The 13,470-nt window shown below is 48.4% G+C and overlaps 2 protein-coding genes and 1 non-coding gene across 4 annotated transcripts; 1 reads left to right on the top strand and 2 right to left on the bottom strand.

Moving 5' to 3' along the window:
* Positions 1–1,077: 1,077 nt before the first annotated feature.
* Positions 1,078–5,797, top strand: LOC120641617. Of its 2 annotated transcripts, XM_039917804.1 has the most exons (11): positions 1,081–1,305; positions 1,681–1,729; positions 1,981–2,100; positions 2,199–2,293; positions 3,839–4,041; positions 4,187–4,375; positions 4,452–4,661; positions 4,870–5,023; positions 5,157–5,220; positions 5,305–5,379; positions 5,483–5,791. In XM_039917804.1, exons 1-11 carry the CDS (start codon positions 1,237–1,239, stop codon positions 5,560–5,562), a joined length of 1,308 nt encoding a protein of 435 aa, XP_039773738.1. In that variant the 5' UTR covers positions 1,081–1,236; the 3' UTR covers positions 5,563–5,791. The 2 variants fall into 2 exon arrangements, with proteins under 2 accessions (XP_039773739.1, XP_039773738.1); XM_039917805.1 differs by lacking the exon at positions 5,157–5,220 and having other exon boundaries at positions 1,078–1,305; positions 5,258–5,379; positions 5,483–5,797.
* Positions 5,798–6,729: 932 nt separating this feature from the next.
* Positions 6,730–9,589, bottom strand: LOC120641616 (WEB family protein At5g16730, chloroplastic-like). Its single transcript, XM_039917803.1, has 3 exons — positions 9,456–9,589; positions 9,100–9,322; positions 6,730–9,003 (listed from the first exon to the last, which is right to left on the bottom strand). The coding sequence occupies exons 1-3, from the start codon at positions 9,473–9,475 to the stop codon at positions 6,940–6,942; spliced, it is 2,307 nt and encodes a 768-aa protein (XP_039773737.1). The 5' UTR covers positions 9,476–9,589; the 3' UTR covers positions 6,730–6,939.
* Positions 9,590–13,167: 3,578 nt separating this feature from the next.
* On the bottom strand, positions 13,168–13,254 carry TRNAM-CAU. The gene is given in 2 exon segments: positions 13,168–13,203; positions 13,217–13,254. It is a non-coding gene; the product is annotated as a tRNA-Met (tRNA).
* Between the last annotated feature and the right edge of the window lie 216 nt (positions 13,255–13,470).

Below are 13,470 nucleotides of genomic sequence, written 5' to 3'. Positions count from 1 at the left end.
ACTCTAGTAGTTAAAAAAAACAAATTTGGGCTGCATTTGAACGTTACTGATTGTCAGAAAATTTGTCTTTTTTGTAACTGCAAGTGTAAGATGAATTTAATTGTGGAAATTTATATGTAGATGGGGTAGACTGAGATGTACATTCATGATTTTTTCAGAATTTTTTGAAGACTTTTTTAGTCGGATTGCACGGTGATTTCACCAGTTCCGTGATTGCACCAGATATGTCTCCTCCAGATAATACCATGGCTAACGCCCATGCCGGTGCTGGGCAGGGAGCAGGGTTAACAATTTCGGCGAAATTTCGGAAAATTTTTCGTTTCCGCTAGTTACCGGGATCCGAAATTTCGGTATTTTTTGGTATATTTCGTTTTCAAATTCAAAATTCAACAAATTTCGACCAAAATTCAACGAAATTCGCCGAAATTTACCGAAATTTCGGAACGGAATTCCGTTTCCGCTAAACACCGGGATTTGACCGGAAAACGAAATGGTTAACCCGGCAGGGAGCCGGTAGGTGTCGGCCACGGACGCGGTCACCATAGCCAAGGCCATTCGTTCGCGGAGGCCCTGCAGGCCGCGGCGGTGAACATGAAGAGCGCGGCGGCGATGTGAATGCGAGGGTATCTGGGTACGAACCGTTTCAATCAACTCCTCGCCATTGGTGCCGGCAGAGAAGGTGTTCGCGAGCCCGCGACGCAAGCGTGGCCGTGGCGCGACGGCCGGCTGCTTGCTGTGCGCGCGCTACGCGGAGATGGTGGCGCCGCGCCGCCGAGACGGCGATTCAAGATGCAGGGAGAACAACGACGCGCAAGTTGCGCCTGTAGATGACGGTGTTGCCGCCGGCGAGGCGAGCGGCAGCGCGACGGTGGCGTCGAACTGGGCGAGCGTGGCGGCGAGGAGTCCAGGGGTGGACGGTATTTCAATTACCGTCCACGCCTCAGGTCATCTGAACCGTCAAACTTAGAGGGAACGGCAGCGATTTAATATGAAGACCTCGCGTACGGGAGGCTTCTGGGCCAACCGGAGGCCCAATTACCGAACTCCGTTTTTTAGGCCCATTAGCCCGGTATCATTCAGCACGGCAGCGAGCCCGTGGCCTAGCTGCTCCGCTGCTCGCTCATTGCCGTCGCCGCCGACGAGCTGACACCATTCAGGGTCCGCCGCTGCCGTCTCCGCCGCTGCGGCGAGCAGCCAGCGACGCCACACGCCGCGGAGCGCAAGCGGAGCACGCACATGCTGCTGGGGTTTCTCCGCCGCACCGCCGCGGCCGCATCGTCCTCGCCGGCGGCGGGCCTCCGACAGGTGCCCCGATTTTCCATTCCTCTGAAGCGTGTGGTGCTGTTTGCGATTCATGCCGCTCGTTCCGCGACGCAACTAATTTGGTTGGTTTCGGAAGTGATTTGGGGGCGTATCAATCCTGATGCGTAGAGCTCTGATTTTGAACTGAGGATTCAAGAGGAAGGTGTTGTTCAGTAGACGATTCGAATATATGGGCTGTTGTTTAGCATGCTGCACTTCCGCGTGGCGCGGTTACAAGTATTGGTTAATGGTGGAATTTGATGAGGGTTTTGTGTAAATGCCTCTACAATAGTTAGCACTGTCTGCTAGTTGTGATTGTAGAAAATAGCCGTGTTCTATGTGAAGCCTGACAAAACTTTTGATTTCTGAATTTTGCAGTTTCAGGCTGCATACTATAGAAGTAACGAGAGGCTATCACCCGCCCGAGGTAAGTGTGGCCAGTGACCATACTCTCCCCTTCCTAGTTGCTAGAGTGCTCTGTGTTAAGCCTTTGAGTTTCTCATATCCAATTGGTGCCTGTCCCAAAAGACAGGCTATGGCGTGCCACACTAAACTGTGCTTGGGCGATTGTCTATGTCACTTAGTGGTTATTATGTCAAGCTTGATATTGTATTTTATATCATTTGAGCAGAATTACAAATGTCTGCAAATTTCTCACCTACTATTTGTTGCACAAAGACCAAGAAGTTTCATACGGTCTTAATTTGGCCATTGCTGGAAGAGGTGTTATTGTAAAAGATAAGGTCTTCCATAACTTAGAGACATCCGAACTTCAGAAAGCTGGTGCTACTTACCTAGGTATATGCAATTTTTTGTTATCCTGTTGTGATGTGTAAGTATGATTGATCTGATACTAATTGTGCAACTTTGTGCCTTCCTGCATCTGGAGCATGCAGACAAACAGTCTGGTATTCCACTTCATGTTAGAGGAGATGTCACTGGCAGGGTCGCTGATGTTTCAAAAGCTCAATTTGCAAAGCTTCTGAAACTGGTATGTTCCAAACTTCGGTTCAGCCCTCAATGGGATGTTCAATGATGATTCCCGTGATTGGAGCTGAAACAATGTCAGCCTTTATTAAGCATCCTAAATTTTCAGCTGACTCTTTTTAATGAGTTAAATACACCAGCGGCCCTCGAACTTGTCCCCAGGTGCCACTTAGGTCCACGAACTCGCAAAATCGAAATCTGGCTCCCTGAACTTGTTAAGTTGTGCCACTTAGGTCCATACCCTTTCAAAGGTCATGAATATATGCAAAAAGGCCCTTGAGTTTTATCGTCTTCTATCTTCACATCCTTGAGGGATAGAAGGCCAGCCCCCATGGCGCTCGCGACCGGCGCCCTCCCTGCTCCCTCTCCGCGCGGAGGCACGACGCGGGCCGGCCGTCGGCGCTCCTCCCCCTCCCTCGCCGGCGCTCCCTCACTCATCGCCGGGGCCGGTCCTCCCCCTCCCTCGCCGGCGACTGGATCGGGGCGCCGCCGACCCTCTGCCCCCTCCCTCCCTCAGCCCCCTCCCTCCCTCTCCGCCCACCCTCGCCGACGCCGGATCTGGAGTGGCGCGCGGCCGGCCCCTCCTCCTTTCCTTCCATGGCAGGCGGCCGGATCCGGAGGCGCCACGGCCGCGCCCCCTCCCTGCTCCCTCTCCGCGCGGAGGCACGACGCGGGCCGGCCGTCGGCGCTCCTCCCCCTCCCTCGCCGGCGCTCCCTCACTCATCGCCGGGGCCGGTCCTCCCCCTCCCTCGCCGGCGACTGGATCGGGGCGCCGCCGACCCTCTGCCCCCTCCCTCCCTCAGCCCCCTCCCTCCCTCTCCGCCCACCCTCGCCGACGCCGGATCTGGAGTGGCGCGCGGCCGGCCCCTCCTCCTTTCCTTCCATGGCAGGCGGCCGGATCCGGAGGCGCCACGGCCGCGCCCCCTCTCTGCTCCCTCCGCCGGTGACCGGAGCTCGGCGCGCGTGAGTGCGGGCGGGCCTGCGCGAGCTCGGCTGCTGGCGGTGGGGCAGCTGCGGCGGGCGGAGGCCACACGACGCGCGGCGTGTTGCCCTCCTCCTCCGGCGCGCGTCCATGGCAGAGCGGCGCGGTGCGCGGGAGGCCGGTCGGCTGCGGGCGCTCGCCGGCAGCAGGCTGGGCGTAGGCAGGGCCCTGGCCCCAGCCTCCCGCGGTGGCTGCTCGGCGGCGGCGTGGCTGTAGGGCAGGTGATGGGGCGGCGCCGCTCTGGACGTCGGGGCGGGAGTGGTTGCCGGTGGTAGGAGCAGCGTGGCGGATTGAGAAAGAGGTGAAAGAGATGAGGAGGATCTACATATAGAAGATGATAAAATTCAAGGGCTTTTTTGCATATATTCATGCCACGTGGCGCCACATCAAGTGGTATGGACCTAAGTGGCACAACTTAACAAGTTCAGGGTGCCAGATTTCGATTTTGCAAGTTCGTGGACCTAAGTGGCACCTCGGGACAAGTTCGAGGACCGCTGGTGTATTTAACTCCTTTTTAATTTAGTCAGAGCATCTCCCTGTGTTATGACAGACTGCTTGCTTATATAGGTCACGTTTCACCTTTCATCCATCTCATGTCTATATGTTCAAGATGGTGCCATTTGTTCAGGAGAATGTGATGCAAAGGTCCGAATCATTAGTGATAACCCCTCTGCTGTTATGTTACTGTCAAATATCCTTTGGAAAATACCAGATCGTGCGATTTCCCATGACACATCCCCTTTGACTATATATGCTACCAGTTCCATAAGGTATATTTTCTTTTTCGTTCTTTCATAAATGATTTTAACTTGTCTCTTCATTCAAGTTATATGTTTATTAACAAGAATGAAAACATGTAGTTGGGGCTACAAAGGAAGGCTAAATAATACCTTTCTTTATGAATGTATGAAACAGTAATAACATCAAGACTATTATTGGTTCTGGAACACAATATGCTAATGGCTTTGCAGCAGCGGACATTGAACGCGCATCTCTAATCCTATGCGGTAAAGCATTTGCTGATTCAGCTATTGTGAAAGATGCCCTTACTGCTGTGACAGCCCCGATATTATCTGCAAGAGGCGGCCTCCCTGTTCCAGGCTGGTAAAGTTTGCTTATTATTCTTTCTTTGTACTCTTTCAAGCACTTTCTTATTTTTCTTCCATGTTGTGTGTTTCAGGCTTCTGTGCTTTGGTGGTTCTATTGTATTATTGTTTGCTCCAGTGGAGATAATCTTGTCCTGCTCAGAAATTAAGGATGCTCTATTGTCTATTGACTGTGGTGCAGTCATCTCTTCTAAAGGGTCTACTATGCTTTTCCCTACCAAGGCAAAGAGGGAGCCAAAATTGTTTACCAAACCAACTACAGTAATTATTGTATCCTTAGATAGGTAATGAAGAGCCTGTTCTTTAATAACATGATTTCTCTTGTTTAAAACAAACCATTTATGGAGTGCTGTAACAGATCTTTTGCTAAACAGCAACATCAGCATACAATTATCTGACAGTTAAAAATGAATAAAACTAGTAGCTGTGATGATAAGGAGGAATAAGCCTCCAAGTTTGCTAACAATGTGTTGCTGTCTTCTGTGCTTTCAGCACTGGTTCCATACCATCAGTATCAAAGCTCTCTCCTGGCCAGGCTGCTTACCATTTCTTGGTTGGGTGTCATGATGGTAAATTCATCCCGGCTTACAGCAGGGGGCCCTCTCCTGCTGACCCACTTGCACTTGCAAGTTCCTTATTCACACATGTAGGTGACTCAATTACATTGCTTTTCTCTCTGGTTATTTAGTAAATAGTCACTAGTGTTAGCTCTCTACCTTCTGCCCAGTATTGTTTTTTTCTGGTATTGGTGTCTGAAGATTGATGTGCTACCTTTGCAGTTGAAAGAAGATGATACACCAACATATCTGATCAATGCTAAGCACTCTGGAAAGTACATTGATGGTATTATAGCATGAGCTTCCTTTCATGTATTATTCAGTTTGCTTTTCTGGAATGGACACTAAGATTACAAGCATTGTCAAACAGGCAAGGGGTTTATGAAACTGTTAGAGATGGCACTATCTCAGAATCTGCCTGACATCAAAACTGAAGACTTTAGAGGTAAAAAGTTCATGGTGCCTACATTTAGTAGATATCCTGGTAAGCAGTATCCCTATGGTTTACTCCAGCTTTAACAGAAAAAAAATGCATGTTTTGGTTTCAGTTGGCGAACTTAAGGGGAAGTACAGGAGCTTTCTATCCAGCAAATTTGGGAAAAGTTTACCCGAGGAATTTTCTTTCTAGGATATGTACTTTGATGCTGTAGTGTACATTTATCTTGGACTGACACAGATTTACATTTTAACTTGAATATATCTCCTATTCCGCCTCAATTAAAAAAGGTTACATTATTAGCTTAAGTTTCCTCCCTCTTGGCACTTGGATACTGTAACAGACCATGATTTGACTTGGGCTGCATATCCATTTCAATCAAAATTTTCGTTAAGCAGCAGAATGTCGAAAAGTTTCAGTACACGTATGTCTGTGAGCTTCCAGACTGCAGCATTCTGTGGAATCGATTCGGTGGTAGGGAGAGGTATATTTTTGCACTACATGTTATAAATCATTCATGCTGCACTGTTGCTATTTCCACTTTACAAGACACTACTGTCACTTCGGTACCGTTACTGATTTACTTCTGCTGGAGCATCAGAGTGCAGTATGTAGTGAAACATTGGAGGACAGAATAAAAGGCGTCAACAGGCAGCATTGAAATTGAAGCCTACCGTTCAGTTCATGCGGGAGGCGTCAGGCTTCACATGGTTTCACTGAGAACCGGTGCGGTGGTCCTCCTATACCATGCATCTCCATGTGTAGCTCATCTGCATCCACAAGACAGGAGAAAGGGCAAAGCAGGTGATGCCTGCAGGTAGGGACTTGCACAACTGTTACCGATATCCAATCACATCAGAAACTCGCAGATTTGGCATGCATTACCAAACGTTTCGATCTATTGGACGGTGGACATGGTAATGACTAATGAGCACCTGATCTTTTGTGTTGCGGATAGGCTCATTTATTCAGGTACATCACTTTGCACAATCGTCTAGCTTCTTTCCTATCCATCCTTGAGAGTCAACTGAATAATTTGGAAATAATAACATGTGCCCGTACAATGTAGCCTCTTATATTGACTTTATAGTTAGCACAGTGCGGCAAATGCCAAAGGAAAAAAAGAAAGGAGCTGGAGCAAACCCATTATTGAGGAGCAACAGCCTAATCAAGAACCCAACTGGCTATCACATGCTTAACAGGCCTTTTCCATCCAATAATTCATCATGACCCGTAACTATCATCACTCTGTAATGTCAGCTCAGGAACATGGTGGTCATCATTTTCATAAAGCATTCTGTTAGTACTATAACTGATTTGAAAAATCTCTGCCATAGACAGCAGCATTAACAGAGCATATATGAACAATTACAAGAGCTAGAATACGAATGATCATCAATAATACAAAATGTAAGACATGAACTCGGGTTGTAAATACAAACGACATTCTGTATCCTTTGAACCATCATTTGCTTTACCATAACATGGCGGGAGATAGAAACTAGATGGCTAGTCAAAAGAAATATGTCACATAGCATAGAACAAAGAATATCATGGGATTGTTTTATGCTAATTTTCGCTTTTCTTCTTCAGCAAACCACCAAATCTCTTCAGCAAAGGCTTCTTCTTTTGCTGCTGTTGCTGCTTGGTTGGTGATGTGCTGCCACTGCTCTCCTTAGTCGAGTGCAGCCCATTGCTGTCCAGAGCTGCATCTCCTTTGTTTGATTCCAAATCAACTTGTGAGTCGCCATCATTCTCCTTCTCCTTAGATGAGTCATAGTCAGTGTACTTGCTGTTTTCCCACATTTTCGCAACTACTACAACTGGTTCATCGTCCTCTTCACTGCCCCCCTTCTCATTTTCTTCCTTGGTGCTACCATTTACCGTGCCATCATTTGCATTAGCAAGCTGGGAAGAGAGCTCCTTAATCTTCTCAGACGAAGCTGATTCCTTCGCCTGCAAATCATCATTCTCCTGTTTTATGTTCTGCAGCTCATTCTCTTTGTCTAATAGCTTCTCCTTCCATTGGATAGTTTCAGCCTTGGCTTCCTCTTTGATTCTGTTAGCTTCCATTAGCTGAGCTTCAAGGTGCTGCATCTTCTCCTGCAACTCAGCATTTTCATTTTCCTTGTCCTTAACCACCTCCAGGGTCCTGTCCATCTGAACCCTGATAGCGACTATTTCTTCTTCTGCATTCTTAATAGAATTGACAAAACTTAGCTCCTTGGACTGCCATTCCTCGTGCGCGTTCTTAGCTTCTGCTTCTAGTCTTTCAACTGACTTTGTAAGGCATACCTTCTCATAGTTTGCTTCATCAAGCATTACCTCATAATTCTCCTTTGTATTCTTCAGACTCATGTTAAGTTCCTCTACTTGTGCATGAGCACGCTCAATCTCATCTTGTTTGAGAAGGTACTTCTCCTGTGCTTCTCTAGATTCAACTGACATTTCCTGTAGAGCCGAGGCTAGACCTTCCATTGCCTTCTTAACCTTCTCAACTTCCTCTTTACTAGCTTCAAGCTCCTCGGCTAGCTGGTTCTTCTGTTCAGTCAGGGTCTCTATTTCTGAGCTAGCATTTTTATCACTGTTCAGAGCAGCCATTTTCTCTTCTGTTGCACGGAGCTTCAACCTAAGTGCTTGGACCTCTGCCCATAACTCTGCTGCCTCTTTCTCTGCAGCAGCTAGCCGTTTGCCCGAATCATCAGTACCCCCCTTCTGCCTAGTAACCTCATCATCCAAGAACCTGACCTTGTCCTGAAGAGCAGCAACTTTGGATTCTTTATCACGGAGCAAACTACTTGTTGCATCCAGTTCTTCCATCGCTGAATTCAAAGACTCGCCCTTCAAAATGTTAGACTGATCAACTTCTTCCAATCTGACCTCAAGCAGCAGTGCCTTCTTCTGCCATTCATCAGCTAATTCGCCTGACTTCAAGCCTGCCTTCTTAGCATCAGCAATATCAATCTTAAGTTCTTCGACCACTAGCTCCAATTCAACAGCTTTCTCTTCAGCAGCCTTTGCTTTCTCAAGCTCAAGCTTTAATGCAGAGTTCTCTGTTTCAAGCTTTTGAATACTCTCGGCAGTCTTCTTTGCCTTGCCATCCAGCTTGGAATCAACCAGCTCTTTGAGGCGCTTAACCTCTGCAGTGAGGAGCTCAACTTCCTCAGCCTTCGCCTCAGAGGCCCTAATGGCATCATCTACCTGGCTGAGGGCTTCGTTCCTGGCATCGATTGCATCAGCCAGCTCATACCTAGCCTTCTCAAGCTGCTCTACCGTCGACCGCAGCGCGGCAGCATCAGCCTTCTGCTGGCTCTGCATGCTCTCCAGCTTCCTCTGCACAGACTCAATGCTCGTCTGCTCTGACTGGCTAGCAGGGAATTTCTCAGCCTCCGACGCTTCCGCGGCCTTCCTCTGCACGTCCAGCGCCTCCTGCAGCTTGGCATTGGCCTCATTAGCCGCCTTCTTGGCATGCTCCAGCTCCTCGAGAACTTTCCCCTTCTCCTTGTCCTTCTCCACCAACTGCTCCTTGGCCTTCACGAGCTCCTCCTGAACCGCGGCAAGCTGCCCCTGCAGCTCCCGAGGAGGCTTCACGGCCTGCTGCTCCTGCGCCGGCTTCGCGGGCTTCCCTTGCTTCTGAAACCATCAAAACAAGTCAGAATTCCGCGAAAGCAAACAGATTTTTCCGCACCCGCGGCGCGGCAGTAATCGCGAGGCGCCGTACGCCCGTACCTCTGGAGGCGTGGCGAGCCGGGAGGCGGCCTTGGGCGTGGGCGCCTTGCGCTCGCCCGACCCGGGCGATTTGTCGGCCGCGCGCGTCGCGCCATGGGCGGCGCTCGCCTTGGGCACGGCCGGCTTGCGCGGCTTGCTGTCCTTGGGCGTCGGCGGCGTGCCGGCGCTGCCCTTCTTCTCCTTCTCCGGCTTGCCGTTGCTCTTCGACTCCGCCGAGCCAGATCTGCGCTCCGGGAAACCAAACCACCATCAGACGACGAAAAAAACCACCGCCGAGGCGCCCGCGGAGATCCGCCTCGCCGGGGCCTCGCGGTGATCAGTAACCGGAAGGAGAAGGGAATAACGGCGGTACTCACTTGGTCTTGGAGCCCTGCATTGCTGCGCCGCTGCCGCTGCCGGTGCTGCTCCTTCTCCTCCTGCCGCTTGGTGTGCGTCACTCTCCAACGGACAGGGGGGAGACGCGCTATGAATGCGAGAAAATGAGGGGGGGGGGGGGAGGGAGGGGGGGAGGAGTGGTGGGTGAGCGGTTGCGGCCGCTCTGCCAAGTTGAAGAAGATGGACGGAGTGGGAGGGTCGCGTCGCGGGGCTACAAGACACCGGCGCCGATCAGTATCCTCGCATGATTTCTAAGAGAGAGAGAGAAGTGGCCGGATCACCGGACAGGCAGGCACGCACGGCCAGGCATGCTGGGTGGTCAGGGAGACGGACGGCCGGACGGGTGAGTTGGAATGCGTTAATCTTTGTTACGTGCTGTGGGATCACGTCACTCTTGCTCGTTTTATATATCCTGTGAAAGCAGACGAAATCCTTTCCATGTGTTTTGTTTTTCTTTCGTTATCTTGGTAGTTTTGCATAATGATGAAGCAGCAAGCATGGTCCTTGCAAGACTGCCTGTTGTTTTCAAAAAAAAGTAGAAGAAATCTCCATGCATGTTTTATGCTTAGGCCATTTTCAATGGAAATTTTATGGACACAATTACCTAGAATGACACATCATCTAAAACTGTTTGAAACTAGGATGAAACACCCCTCCCTCAATGCATAATTTCACCTATTGTTGTTTCTTAGGTTAAGACATAATCTGTCTAGATAACCGTGTACATAGGGTTTCATCCCTCATAAAACTCATTTCACATCTCTCTTCATTAATATACTGTCATATCATCAAAAAAAGTGACATGATAGTCTATTCAATGCCCATGAAATTTTCACTGAGAATGGTTTTATACTAGTACTCCTAAAATAAAGGGAAATACGCCCAACTGATTAGTACTCTTGATTTGCTGCTGGCCGCTGTATTAAAATTTATAAACCGTTCGGCGGCGCTGCGCATCGGATTCTGGATATATGATCGGTGAGGCTTTCCAGGTCGGTGTGTCCTCTTGCTCGTCGCCATCCTGGAGAGTCGTGGCCTGGCCGGCCCACGGAACGTGCCCGACACCCATGATTAGCAGGAGTAATTTACCTCTTGGTCCTGCGAGCGAGCAGTCGCCGCTCACCGCTCAAATGGCGAGTACTCCAACAGCATAATTCTAGTACTACGAGCAAATTCACCTAGGAATATGGCCCCCGGTGTGGACTGCGCACGGCGGCGGCTAGCCGGCTACCGTAGTAGGGGGTCTGCTACGATTAAGGTGGTCAAAAAGTGGTGTGTCAGGCTAGCAGGCTGCGTTTAGTTCCAAAAATTTTCTACAGACATATAGAATGTTAAATGTAGTTAAAAAATAATTAATTATACAGTCCAACTAATTAGTACGAGATGAATTTTTTAAACTTAATTAGTTAAAAAAATTCGCGAACTAAACAAGGTTCTCTTTGCAAACACGTCCAAAGTCTCAAGTAAAAATTTTATATATTTGCGGATGGGTGCCCAGCGGAATGAGAGCTTGCCGGCGGGGTTCGAAACCCCGTCCGCACCTAGTGCTGAGACGTGTGAGATATGTGCGTGTGTGGTGGTGTGCGTAAATCTCAGGAGCTAAAGGTACCAATGAAACATAGCAAAAGGCTTGGTGTCAATTATCCCTGAATAATACAGTTTAACGATAATGAGCAGAAGTTTCATTCACATTAAATAAAATTCATTTGGTAATGCAGCGAAAAACTTAATGTAGGAGAGAGAGAAGGAACTAATTTCATCAGGGAAGTTTAATATCATGTGAAGTCTATGAAATAATAATATGAAACTATGTATTGAAGGAATAGTTTGAGATAATATTTTCTTTTCTTTTTGCTGATGTGGCAATCTTGTACACACGTCAATGTGAAATCCCCCATTGCGATTATCCTTACAAATTTCACAAACTCGGAAAAGGATTTGCCATGCCAAGAGGGTCCGTTCTAAACTCCAAGGAGTCCCTAGTTTAGGAGTTTTTTTTTTATTTCGCGGTCAAACATGTCCCTAGAGGATGTGCAGACATGTAGTGATGTTGTGGGGATGCTGATTGGGCAGCTAGAGGATGAGACGTCAGTGCAATTATTCTTTGTACCAGTTCCAGTTTGCACGAAAGAGGCCGGAGAACACGGGGAAAGAGGGACAACAAAACCATTCTCAATGTAGACCTTGTTTAGTTCCCTTCAAAATTTCAAAATTTTACAAAAATTTTCATCACATCGAATGTTTTAACACATGCATGAAGTATTAAATATAGATAAATAAAATAACTGATTACACAGTTTGTCTATAATTTGCGAGACGAATCTTTTGAGCCTAGTTAACCTATGACGGGACAATAATTATCAAATACAAACAAAAGTGCTACAGTACGTTACACCCAAAATTTTATGCATTTAAACAAAGTCCTAGTGTAGTCCTTAGCAAAATTAGTCATACTAAACCCTTTTTTTAAACTCGGAAGGATCCTGGCGTGTACACTGCCAGATCAGACGTACTACAGTAGGAAACAGCATCCGCCATCATGCTGCGTTTAGTTCCCACGAAATACACTGTAGCACGGGGGTGTAAAGCACTGTAGCGCACTGTAGCACGTTTCGTTTGTTTGTGGTAGATATTGTCCTACCATGACCTAACTAGGCTCAAAAGATTCGTCTCGCAACGTACATCAAAACTATGCAATTAGTTTTTTTATTTACCTATATTTAGTACTCCATGCATGGGTCATTTGCTACATTTAATGTTTTGATGTGATAGAGATGTGATGGAAAGTGATGTTTTTGTGGGGGTTTTGGTGGAACTAAACACACCCCATATCGGAACATCTGCAGGCCATCAACCGAAACACCTCCATAAACTCCGCACTCTGTCCAGCTCAGAACCCAACAGATCCTGCAGCGATTTCATAGGTCCAGCTGGTTGTGCTCCGCGCAGACCTCGGCCGTCCCATAGCGCCAACCACTTGCAGGTAGTAGAACCGTAGAAGTAGTAGAGGCGAAGGCATGCTGGCATGGCCAAAACCGCGAGTCCCTGACGCCGAACCTCCACCAAGCAAGAGGGCAAGAGAGGAAACTAGTCGCCGTCGTCGTCCACCTCCGTTCCATCTAGCCAGAGGCCCAGAGCTAGCCGTGGTTCCTGCTCCTGCCTCCTGCGTTGGATGGGACGTGCATGCGCTGAGGCCCAGCGACCACAGCATACGCCGTGTGTGTGCTGTTGGATGGTCTCCGTCGGCCATGTGGGGGCAAGCGTTGGATGAGGCTGTTGGCCTGGATTGGGGTGTCATCATGTCAGTTGGATGAGGCTGTTGGCCTGGATTGGGGTGTCATCAGACATGAATTTACTTGGGACTTGGGAGAAGATAATGACGCCCGCCGGCGGGCACGTCCCACGGGCAACAAGTAGATACTAGTCTATTATACCGGTATTGAAAATTTGACGGCTGTAGGGATTAGGGAATGTCTGTGAATTTTCAGCTAAAGTATTTTGTGCGACTCGAGATTGGCAATTGGCATATGCAAGAGCATCTCGGATCATGTGCTTCCTCCAGTCGTTTGGTAGGGAAAAGAAAAGAAAAGAAAAGAAGGAAGGGCGAGGGTGGGCCGGAGGTGTGAACTGCCCGCTGCTGGGCTGCGTGCAGGCCCAAGAATTCCTCCAGAAAAGAAAAAGGGGGAAAAGTATTGGGGTGAGAGAGGCTCGAACTCTCGACCTCAGGATCACTCGCTTTAGCTATGAGACCTACGCGCTAGCCAACTGCGCCACCACCCCTTCTGTGTCTGCTAATTGAATAAAGTTTATATATAGTATAATTTTTAATATATATTTACACTATTGCATTTTTTATGGCAACACTATTGCATTGCCTTCTACATATACACGTTGCTGAACTCTGATTATAAAATAACATTTTGACGCTACAGTAATAAAGAAACGGGAGTAGCGTTTGATCACGAACGGATCCACAATGGGGGAAGGACGGGAGGG

Source organism: Panicum virgatum, chromosome 7K (assembly GCF_016808335.1).
Source record: "Panicum virgatum strain AP13 chromosome 7K, P.virgatum_v5, whole genome shotgun sequence".
NCBI classification, from domain to species: Eukaryota; Viridiplantae; Streptophyta; class Magnoliopsida; order Poales; family Poaceae; genus Panicum; species Panicum virgatum.
The sequence above is the reverse complement of the archived record's forward strand: the minus strand, read 5'-3'. Positions and strand labels throughout refer to the sequence as shown.

Coding starts and splice junctions, on each gene's coding strand:
- LOC120641617 (XM_039917804.1), top strand. CDS start 1,237: ATGCTGCTGGGGTTTCTCCGCCGCACCGCCGCGGCCGCATCGTCCTCG. Junction 2,294..3,838: donor TTGCAAAGCTTCTGAAACTG/GTATGTTCCAAA, acceptor TTGCTTATATAG/GTCACGTTTCACCTTTCATC. Junction 4,376..4,451: donor GGCCTCCCTGTTCCAGGCTG/GTAAAGTTTGCT, acceptor TGTGTGTTTCAG/GCTTCTGTGCTTTGGTGGTT.
- LOC120641616 (XM_039917803.1), bottom strand. CDS start 9,475: ATGCAGGGCTCCAAGACCAA. Junction 9,323..9,455: donor ATGCAGGGCTCCAAGACCAA/GTGAGTACCGCC, acceptor CCCGGAGCGCAG/ATCTGGCTCGGCGGAGTCGA. Junction 9,004..9,099: donor GGCTCGCCACGCCTCCAGAG/GTACGGGCGTAC, acceptor TGATGGTTTCAG/AAGCAAGGGAAGCCCGCGAA.